Source organism: Pseudorasbora parva, chromosome 3 (genome assembly GCF_024679245.1).
Source record: "Pseudorasbora parva isolate DD20220531a chromosome 3, ASM2467924v1, whole genome shotgun sequence".
Taxonomy (NCBI): domain Eukaryota; kingdom Metazoa; phylum Chordata; class Actinopteri; order Cypriniformes; family Gobionidae; genus Pseudorasbora; species Pseudorasbora parva.
The window spans coordinates 51,809,615-51,821,731 of NC_090174.1; the positions used below are offsets into that span (position 1 = coordinate 51,809,615).

The window sequence follows — 12,117 nt, forward strand, 5'->3', positions numbered from 1 at the left end:
CCACTCTCCATAGATGTGGGTTGAGAGTGGTAACATTTATCAACTAAAACCAAGCAAAGGGGAACCAGTCCGCTTTGATTAGGCCTATGAGATCGGTTTATGCTGTAGAGCATTTTGTATGACAAACGGTTTTATTGATTGTTAATAAATGTTCAAGGGTGTGGGGTTGGTAATAATTTTTTGTGTTTTTAAAATAAATCTTTTATGCTTCTGACAGTTAGCATTTATTGGATCAAAAATACAGTTATAATGTAAAATATCATTGCAATTAAAAATAACATTTATATATTTTTTTTTTTTTTTGTGGTTACAAAGCGGAATTTTCCGCAGCCATTATTGCTGTTCAGTGTAACATTATTTGCTGATTTGGTGCTCAAAAAAAATTATAAATCATATTATCAGTTGAAAACACAAACAAACTAAATACCCTCATGTCGTTCCACCTCCATTCATCTTCGGAACACGAATGAAGATATTTTTTTTGAAATCCGATGGCTCAGAAAGGCCTTCATAGACACCAATGTCATTTCCTCTCTCAAGACCCATAAAGGCACTAAAGACGTCATTATAAAGCCCATCTCACTACAGTGGCTCTACAATCATTTTATGAAGCAATGACAATAGTTTTTGTGCGCAAAAAATGTAAATAACGGCTTGTATAGTGATGGGCTTATTTCAAAACAAAGTTTTGAACCGTAATGAATCACTGCATGTATTCATGATTCTGATCGCGTGTCAAACCACCAAACTGCTGAAATCACGTGACATTGGCAATCAGAATCATGCATCGATACACTGACTCATAACATTCGAAACTTTGTTTTGAATTCGGCCCATCACTATACAAGTTGTTGTTTAGGTTTTTTTTGTACACAAAAACTGTTCTCGTCGCTTTTTAACGACGTCTTTAGTGCCTTTTATGGGTCTTGAGAGAGGAAATGACATTGGTGTCAATAAAGGCCTTTCTGAGCCATCGGATTTCAACAAAAATATCTTCATTTTCGGAACAATGAAGAGATTTTTGTTGAAATCCGATGGCTGAAGGTCTTACGGGTGTCGAACGACATGAGGGTAAGTAACGATTGATAGAATTTTCATTTTTGGGTGAACTAACCCTTTAAAATCTTTTTTTTTTTTTTACTTAAAACTTACTGACCATAATCTTGAATCGTAGTATAAAAGAACAGTAAATCCTTTCGAGCAAATGGCATATTGTCAATTAAAGAGTAACTTTCATTACCGTCAATAAAACAAAGCTAGGGTCCTCTTCAAAAAGGTCTATAAGAAGGTTTCATGTGCTAGAGCAGGTGACATGTCGTCTAATGCCCGATAACTTTGTTTTGTGTGACCAGTCCTATACTAAAAGTTTATATTTCAAAGCAAATTATAGGTTGTCATACAGACTATAACATTTATTAAAGTCAATAAAATCATGCAAGATTACTTTGAATATGTCTGTGAGAACAGTTTAAACAGGTCACCTTTATTTAACTTTTTATAATAACAGATTGTTTCAAAGCAGCAGCAGTGATAACAGGAAAATAATTCAGCAAAGTTTGCTTCAGCTGTATATCAGCTCTAGAGAAAATAGTGCAATAGTCCAGGTTAAAGCTAGCCTAGAAATCTAGACGCACCCTAGCGGCAGCAAATCTAATCTGCCCGCAAGTGTCGTCTAGGAACTCTCAATTCCCTTCTGAGCTGTGTTCCCCTAACTCTTGCCGGACCAATCACATCGTGTATAGAGTCGGTGGGCGGTGCCATAATGACGACGGCCGAGTTGCGTTTGCGTGCTTCTAGTAAACACAGAAACTGGCGAACGGCGGCGGTCTTTCGAATCAGCTTTGACCGTGACTCTGGAAGACTTGGAGTTAAGCTTTTCTCTGAGAAAAGAACAAAGAACGGCACTGAAGTCATTCTTAAAAAGGGAAGATGTGTTCGGGGTTTTGCTGACCGGATACGGCGAATGTTTAATCTATCAACAAGCTCTGTTTCACCTTCGTTGCTCTGGTTGATGTAGCGCTATCCTATCGCGTGCAGAGGGAGTTTGAAAGACAACCGTTTATCCCGCCCCTCGGATTGAGCCCTGTCTATGCTGAATTTCCAGACCAAACATCTTGATGTGGGTCTGGCTTGTCAGGCTAGGTTAAAGCTACACTGTGTGATATTTTCCCCCATCTAGCGGTGAAAAAGTATGTGACCATGCAGTAAATATTAGTTTCTGTTCCTCTCAATTCTGATTTCGGTATAACTCCTACCATGGCCGATTTAGTCCAAGATTAACATGGCAATCCCCCTCTTCACATTCGACACGGTGCCATCGAGTGTTAAAACGCCAAAGGCGAAGCTTGAATTTAAGGGTGTGTCCCTCTTTGGCTAATGTACTTTCACGATGGAGGAGCAACATGGCGACCAGCATTCGAACCCCTCACCCGTATATTTTCAATGGCATATTATAAACTTACCAGAATACTTTATTACTTGAAATAAGTAAATATACATTAATGAGCACATATATTTTTGAAAGAACTAAGTGTTTTTAGCTAAGAATAAACTAAAAAAGTTACACAGTGTAGCTTTAAGTAAGTTCGGTGATGGTTTATTTCTGTTGTAAAAAAGTTGTTAATTAGTTTCAGCTCTGGAGAAAAGTAATGTCCTCGTCCAGCTCAGTTCAATTCTCATTCAATTGTATCAATGCAGGAAGATCAATAATCGTTGAAGTATTTCTTAAAAAAGAGGAAGAGTTTAGGCCGGGTAAGTGCAACAAAGATGGTCTTCACGATGCATTCTTTAGAGGAAAAGTTGCTGTCAAGAGTCCCAGAAGAAGGATTTACGGTAAACGTTCAAGAGCAGCTGTTTTTAAGAACGGGACAGGGATTGATTATTTTGGATTTGGGATTCTAACCGTTTTCTTCCAAATAAATAAATAAATTACTACAGTTGAGTAATGGAAAGAACTCCAACATGACCAATTAACTTTCAAAGAGCCTTGGTTTGTGGTTTGCAGAGCACAGTTTTGTGCAACCAGTTAACATGCACACATGCAGCTCGTGTGGGTTCTCTTTATATTTTCATTGAGGAGGTGAGATCAAGTCCTCACTTAGCCAGGCATGTCCAAAACCTTCTCCATATGCCATATGTCCACTCAGGGCCACATTACACATGAGCACCCTCTAGTGAGCAAAGGACAAACATGAAATGACGTAATTCAGAGCACAAGTGGAGTAATCCGACACGCTGAGAGGATTGAGACTGGGTTTATTTCATGGCAGTTGAATTGCATCATGCTTAACCCCCAAATGTTTCTCCTGAAATATTTGCTTTTATGAAATGAATGCCATTCATGTAGTTTTCAAGTTGAACATGGGGCCAAAAAAAAACACACTTTTCCTCTCTGCGATACACTCGTCATAAATTAAATAAAACCCAGAATCTGAGGGTGAGATGTGATTGGTCAGGATGTTTACACACTCATGCACATTTCATAACCACTTAGTGCTCATTTTCTTTGCCTAAAATTCCAAAAACACATTTATTCATTTCACAAATCTCCTCTCTGTCCCCCTTTGTCTGTCCCAGCATGAGTTCGTAAGGAGAGATCGTCCTCTGCAGGTCCTCATCGATCTGATCCAGAGGACGAAGGATGCAGTCAGAGAACTAGACAACCTGCAGTACCGTAAAATGAAAAAAATCCTCTACCAAGAGAAACACAACGGCCCAATGGGGGAGTCTCAGGAAGAGGAGGAGGTGGGTACAGGAAATGCTCTAAGAAATGAAAGGTCCCCATGAGTGTCATACACACATGTTGGATTCATACTTGCCTGTGGGAGTTTCATAGTGTTGCATATGGCCACATATTGTGTATTCAACTGATATGGCATTCATATTGAGGCACTCATTAGTTTCTCTTGTTTAAATATATATTTAACATGTTTTCCATCCATGGTTCGATTTAACATCAGTTTTAAATAGGGCGATCCTTTATTTGATGTCAGCTGACAGGACAATATTCACCGATTGAGTTATCATACAATAATTTGTGACTACACTTGGTTTCAGGATCAGTCTGTTGACATCAAATAAAGGATCGATACACTTAAGGGATGATAAACTAATCTGAGCTATATTATAAATATTTAACTTAAAAGTACACTGTACCTTATACTGTACTGTACTAAACTTAAGGTATATGATGATATATATATATATATATATATATATATATATATATATATATATATATATATATATATATATATATATATATATATATATATATATATATATATATATATATATATATATATATATATATATATATATATATATACTATACCCAACTATATACTAAACAGAACTACATATATACTGAAAGTACACTACCATAAGATTTTTTGTGTTTTTAGAAGTCTCTTATGCTCACCAAGGCTGCATTTATTTTATTAAAAATACTACAACAACAACAAAACTGTATTTTTCTTATATTTTTGTGATGCAAATCAGATTTTTTTGCATCACTACTACAGTCTTTAGAGTCACATGATCCTTCAGAAATCATTCTAATATGATGATTTGATGCTCAAAAAACATTTCTTATTATTATTAATGTTGGAAAAAAATTCAGGATTCTTTGTACTTAGCAAAGATACATTAAGTTGATTAAAAGTGACAGTAAACCAAGACTGGAGTGTATAAAATAGATAACATGTATAAATAATAAAATATAGATAATAGATAATATCTAAAAACGGTTCTTTTTAATTGTAATATTTTGGTTTTACTGTTTTGATGTATTTTTTATCAAATAAATGCTGCCTTTATAAGCATAAGAGACTTCTTTCAAAAACATAAAAACCCATAAATCCCAACCCCACACTTTTATAAATAATAGTTTGAACATACACTTGATGTGTAGGAACTAAATACTATACTGAATTATATACTGTATACTGTATGTCAAAGTACGTTTGAAAGTATATAGAGATATATACTGCACTAAACTTTATAAAATAACCTACTGAACTATATTGAAGGTATACTAAACTTAAATGTAGATATATACATTTATATAATATTGCACTATAAACTAACTGTGTATTATACTGCATTACATACTATACAGAACTATATACTTTATTGAATTATATAATAGACTCTACTGGATCTACTCTGAAAGTATATGGAACTTTTTAGAAATTTTTGGAAATTTTATTTATTTATTATTTTTTAATCTACTTTGAAGGTATATAGAACTGTAGAGTATTTTGAACAATATTGAACTATTAGGCATAAAGAATTTCAGTAACGGTGTGAATGTGTCTGTTTAACAAATAACTGCCATTACAGACCTTTGCATTGGGTTGTGTAAATTGTTCTCAGTAATTGAAATAAATATTGGTTTTCAGAATGGATGGTAATCTGTTTCTCAGTGTGTATTTCTCTGTCCACTGTGCAGGATGGAGAGCAGGCAGCCTGTAAGATGAACAGTTTGGGCAGTAATCATTCCATCCCCAGCACCTCTGTGAGCACGGGCAGTCAGAGCAGCAGCGTCAACAGCCTGCAGGAGGTGCCTGATGACTCCTGCTCCGAGCTGCACCACGACTACGACAGCACCCTAGAGTCTTCCACGCACCACAAAAAGGTTCAGGACACACACACGGACAGATATCTCCACAAGCTTTACGATGCACTGCAGTCCTTTTTTTCAGTTAAATGCTTACCATACTTCTATTGATGTTGACAAATAAAAATTGAACATATGCTCTCTAGTAGATTCCTGGAAGTCAATTCAGTTGAGCTATTCTTAGAAGACCAGCTTGTTACAATTTTAATGGCCTGTACATATTTATTCTGTGCACAGAAAAGGCACACTTGGATATAAGATTGGAAGATCTTCTATTCCACTTCAACATTTTTTTTTTCAAAATATGCATACTTCTCTATTACAGTATATATGAACTATATTGTTTACATAATATTTGTGGGTACTGTGTATAATTATGTAGTGCGTGCATGCGTGCGTGTGCGTGCTTGTGTGAGTGTATATATGTACATATATATAGACACACACACACACACACACACACACACACACACACACACACATAGTATGTTTATATATAAGTACACACGCATGTGTGAGTCTATATATATATATATATATATATATATATATATTTTCATAATTATACATACACACATCTATATAGATATAGATATATATATATATATATATATATATATATATATGCAAATAATTCTTAAATATATACATGAGTAAATGTGTATTTATATATACATAATAATTATACGCAGTGCACACATATATTGTGTAAAAACAAACGTTTATCTTGGATGCAGTTAAATCACGATTAATCGATCTGGCAGCACTAACATTTCTTATTTTAATATTTTTTTTATTAAAATAAGTTGTGTGTTTTTTTTTATATATATATATATATTTGTATTTAGTATTATAGATATTAGAAATGTAAATCTTTTATACTCCAAGTAAATTATTTTATTTTAATATTACTTTATTTTACAGTGAAATATAATGATAGTAGTTCATTTTTTTAATTTAGTAATAATTATTTTCATTGTGGTTGTTATTTTACATTTGTACTATAAAATATTATTTTATAATTGTTTGTCTTATATACTTTATTTTACAATGAAATATTAAAAATAGTATTATTTATTTTTAATAGTAATAATTATTTATTATTATTATCATTATAAATATTGTTATTTTAGTCGTACTGAAAAATATAAATTTATTATTGTTTTTCTTAAATACTTTATTTTACTGTGACAATAGTAGAATTTATTTGTATGATTTTTATTTATTATTAATAATGTTATTATTGGTTATATTTGTACAAAAAATAATGCAGCCTTTATACCACACAGCTGCATATATAAAACTGTATCAATTACGTACTCTGTACATTTTCTAAAAGTATGTGATTTAGGAAGTTCACACTTCGCATACACATGCATGTATGATTGACACTTCCTGTCCTCAAGGAAATTGCATCAGCATGCAGGAGAAATATAAGTTGACTTAAGGGAACTGAACAGCTCTTCAACAAGTTGTACTTCATTTTGTTCACCGAGAGCAGATCAAACCCTCAGGAATATGAAATAAAATAAAGATATTTGAAGCATGTTAGTATTGAACAGTCTCATGTTGAAAAATCTCAGCTGATGCTGCAGCAACAGCAAATATAAAACTCCTGCTGTGGATGTTGTAAGGAAAATGTATAGTTTGTATTGGACAAAGTCACTTTGGACTGCACCTGTCAAAATACTGTGACGCAGTACATTGTGCATTATAGCAGCAACTCCTGCGGTTAAAACAAAATATCTCATCCGCTGCTCAAGAGATTATTATGTTGTGAAACCAAATCCTTGACTGATTTTATTTGTTTTTGTTCGTCTTCAGGATCATCAGTATATCCGCGATGACCTTCCTCTTCGGGACCACCGGTCGGACCTGCGACCGTCCTCGTCGGAAAGAGCTCAGGCTCACAACTATAAAAACCGCGAGCGCTTCGCCACCATCAAGTCAGCCTCACTGGTGAGCAAAAAGAATGACATCATCCCTGCTCATTCTCTCTGTCATCCTCTCATTCCCCCCCTCCTCTCTTGCTTCCCTCTTTCGTTCTTTTCTTTCATCCTTGGCTTTAATACACTCTGTGGTCATTCTCTCTTTCTCTCGGTGGTCTTTGCCTCCTTCTCGTCTGTTTTACCCTCTCTTTATTCGAGAGGAAGAAATGAAGGGTCCTACTTTTTTCTCTCACTCTCATGTCTGTTGTCAAGGCAACATGCTTCAGTCAATAGCCAGCTGCACTCCTCGCACGAGTCATTGGTGTTGTTGTCTACTATTAGTTAATTCAGTGTGTGTGATCCAACACAAAAGGATATTCTTCATCTTGTGGGGTTTGGGGGAAAAAATACCTTTTTATTAAAACAAAAGGTCAGTGTGAGAGATGTACGATACCAATAAAGATTATATGCAATTAAGCAGAACAAGAATCTATTGTGATACCACTTCCACCCTAATTGATGAATGTATGGAGATCACTGGCAGGCGGTGTAGTCGATCGCAGTATTCTTGGTTTAAATGATGATGTCACCTGTTTTGGCCCCATTTTGCTGGAGCGTGAGCGCCCTCTAGGGGCAGACAACCTCAGTGGACTTTGTCTGATACTACAGACACTCATCCATCATTTCAGATGATCACAAAGGAGTTTGGCTTTAGTGGGTTTATGGGCATGGTGAACCATCCTAAATCGGATTTTTTTTTTTTTTTATCAAGCGTTTTTTATTCATCGATATGGGTTTACTGCAGTCGTGTGGAATGATACTCATGGATCTGGACTGTGCAGGGAAAGTGACTCTTTGTTTTTCAAATGAAAAGCTGTATAGGAGGGGTGAGGTGTAGAAAGTGAAACAGAATGAATTGAACGAATTAAATAAATAAAAATAGATGTATTGACAACTATATATCGATGAAAAGGGGAATGTGAGAATATCTTGGATGCATTAAGAACAGAGACGTATTACCAGCTGCAAATCAAAACAGAATCTCATAAATCTGCATCTCATGTTTCTGTTTCCTTTGTTCCTTGTTTTCTTCCGTTTTTTTCATATTGAAAAGCCCAAAAATGTATATAATTGGACATGGCAACACAGTAAGTGCTTCACAATCATAAACCAATAAGACATAAACATAAAACATAATGACATGCGCTTGTTTACATGGACATGTAGAACACTGGAATGGGGGGGGGGACTTAAGGTTTGCAAAACTAAATTAACAACTGTATATGGTTATACAAGCTGGCTCACTGTACATTATTCAAATATACACATATCCTGTGATAGCACAAATAAATGCGCAGCATCTGCATTTGTACTCTGTAAAGAAAATATAAATGACAAGCTACATTTTTGATAGCTTTTGAGGCTGTAATTTTGTAGTGTTTACTAACAATTATTTGCCGTTTGATCAGTTTTAGGCTTCTCAAGGAGCTCTACCGGTTTCACTTGCGGTATAAATGGATCACAGAATCTCCTTGTCCACTAAACAGAATTATTGCCACACCATTGATCCGGTTTTTAAGCAATGTTTGTTGAGGTACAATTACGTGAAATAAATTTTATGTCTGCTTCATTCCACATTCGCTTAAGGTATTACATGCAGGCTATGCTTCACATTTAGGTGCATATTAACAGATTTTAAGCTGAAAAATGTTCTGGCCATGCAGAGTAATTCACAGTTCCTCAGCCACTGTTTGTATATGAAATATATTTACTAATTTTATTATGCCTATGGTCATCAACAAGAATGCTCTCAGATCTTTGTGCTAAAACCATAATTTCTGTGTGGGTTTAACCATAAGTGACTGATATTCATAGGCAGCAACTCCTCAAATTTTCTCTCGTGTTCTCTTGAGGAAAGCAATTTCTTTGGTCCAAATATTTTCTTCATGTGAAGCTCATCAAAGACTTGACATAATTGATTCCAGTAGAGTTTTAAATTAGTGTGCTGCCACGCTAAATCATGAGCCCCTTATAAACGTACAATTACACTACTGTTCAAAACTTTTGGGATCTGTACAAATTTTTTTAAAGCGTTTTTAGTCTCTCGTGTTCATCAAGTCTGCATTTATTTGATCAAAAGTACCTTAACGAGAGTAATATTGTGAAATTATATTACAATTTAAAAGAACAATTTTCCATTTCACAAGATCCTTCTAATCAGAAATCATTCTAATATGATGATTTGGTGCTCGAGACATTTTTATTATTACCAATGTTGAAAAAGTTGCTGCTGCTTTATTGTTTTTGTACAAATATTAATGTATTGGTATATATAAAAAAAGTTTAAAAGAATGCCATTTATTTGAAATAAAATTTATTTTATTTTATTAATGTACCCCCTTAATCTTTAATCAAAATTGTTAACCTCCCTTCCCCTTCAAAACGGCATCTATTCTCTTCATGAAGTGTTTCTCGGCATAGGGAAGACAAACTGGCATTTAGTTCTGTCTACATATAGTTAACAACATCCAGCTTCCTATGATCCAATCAATTCCTGAAGGACAAAATCCAGTTCCGCCCTACATTTCTCTAATTCCAGAAGCCGTTTTACTCATATATACGTCAGGATAGGGAAGAAAATCGCAGAAGTCGTTTCATGCCAACTTAAGCTAAGTGACAAATTGCAGATGAGTTTATCACAGTGCATTCTAGAAATGCATTTTCTGTGTGGGATGCATTTATTTCTAACAAACCATACTTTAAACCTTTTGTAGCTACCTTTGCATTAGGAGCACGCCTTAAAATGACATTTATCTTGTTTGGGACAAAGCTTTTAAATGCCATTTTTGGTTACACATGAACTCCATTAGTGTCAGCTCTACATAAACATGTATTTACCTTCTCAAATGATCAGAAGTTAATTTTAAATCCGGTTATGATGCCCATCTGTGTTACCTTTAACCTGAACGTGTTTATTTCACTATTTCCCATTCTACTTTTGCTACCTTGGCTTAGTGATATCACATGCCCCTTTGGTGTGGCTGATAGGGGCATTTGGGCAGAAAGCGATTGGATTGGTGACTGCGGTTACAGTGGGGCTACTGATTCAGGGTGATTAGGAAATTTCCCCCTTCAACGGGCATCTCATGTGACTAGCCTACTAAACGCTGCTTAGCACGCCTGCAGGGCCAGGCCTCTCTGAGAACCTCTTTCATACATGGCGCACCTGCGAGGAGAGAGGAGAAGCAGTGTTCGCCCTCTCTCTTTATCTCCATCCCTCTCTTGCTCTCTCTTTCTCTCTCGGTGGGTTTTGAGCGAGTGCTTTTGGGGGATGTAGTGCAGGCGACTCAATGTTCTCACGGGTGGTTTACTTCGCCAACATGTTTGGCATGAGGAGTTCAGGTGGGAGTTACGAGAAACTCAACGAACAGTTTGATCTGGACACGCCCTTCTTCCAGGTTTGTCTTCCTGGGGTTTGCATAGGCAAGGGAATGGTGGTGGTGGGGGGGTCTGTTTTCATTTATAATTTTAGTTGCATCAGTGAGGTTTTAGATGAAGGCAATGTTGAGATGGGAAATAGTCACAATTGCATCTTTTCCTCTTTGTCACAATCAGATGTTGCACTGAAATTATTATTATCCATCATTTTGATGGACTGAATTGTAATTTTGCCATCATGCTCTATTTAAACTTGTCAGTATAATAATATAGCACTTGCGATTTTAACATAACTTTGATATCACAAGAACTTTTAGTCTAGTGTTGTTGTTTTCATAGCTGCTACTTTTTATTCTATCATAATGTGAAAAGATGACACTGTGATTAGGATGTGAGCTTGCAATCTGGTCACATCTAATTTAATGGATGATATCTTGTCAGATCCTTACATTTTCCTGTCTATTTTCATGGGGATGCCTTAGAATCAAACCCACAGATTAAAAACAAAGAAAACGGAATACATTTAACGTTTTCAAGTAGGAAAATGCCTTATAGCTTGATACCTAATTAAGAATGATCTGACAATGTCTTTTTAATTTGGTCAAATGGGATAAAATTTCAGTTAACTTGACTTTTGGTCACCATCATCCAATCACCAGGTCTTCCCAAGATCTGTGGGTTGACTTTACACTTTGCTACGCTTACAAAATCTCATCATAATCATCTCAAAAGTTACCCATCACACTCACTGACTGAGTTTCTTTCCGTCTAGGTAACGCGTCAGATCCACGAACACGAGCAGGAAAATGAGCTCCGAGAACAGATGTCGGGGTACAAACGCATGCGACGGCAACACCAGAAGCAGCTGATCGCTCTGGAGAACAAGCTGAAGGCAGAGATGGACGAGCACAGACTGAAGCTCCAGAAAGAACTGGAAACCCACGCCAACAATGCCTTCATTGAGTTGGAGAAACTCGCCAAGAAGCACGCCATCCAAACGGACAAAGAAGTGGGTGATCTTTCTTCCTTCTTCTGTTGATACCCTACTGTTAATAGTTACTAGCCGATCAAGTATTGGTCATTTGACATAATGAAAGTAGTGATTGGCTGATGTAACATCCCGTTCTGGGA

At 35.8% G+C, this 12,117-nt stretch overlaps 1 protein-coding gene across 4 annotated transcripts in view; it reads left to right on the plus strand.

Moving 5' to 3' along the window:
* The window catches only part of taok3a (TAO kinase 3a), an 85,986-nt gene that overhangs the window by 63,790 nt on the left and 10,079 nt on the right, over positions 1-12,117 (plus strand). For 3 of the 4 annotated variants that reach the window (XM_067439413.1, XM_067439414.1, XM_067439415.1), the window contains 4 exons: positions 3,577-3,744; positions 5,453-5,638; positions 7,445-7,579; positions 11,759-11,995. In XM_067439413.1, the coding sequence (XP_067295514.1) occupies positions 3,577-3,744; positions 5,453-5,638; positions 7,445-7,579; positions 11,759-11,995 (726 nt within the window). Of the gene's footprint in view, positions 1-3,576; positions 3,745-5,452; positions 5,639-7,444; positions 7,580-10,857; positions 11,007-11,758; positions 11,996-12,117 lie in introns of those variants that run through there. The other variant, XM_067439416.1, reaches the window with a different exon arrangement.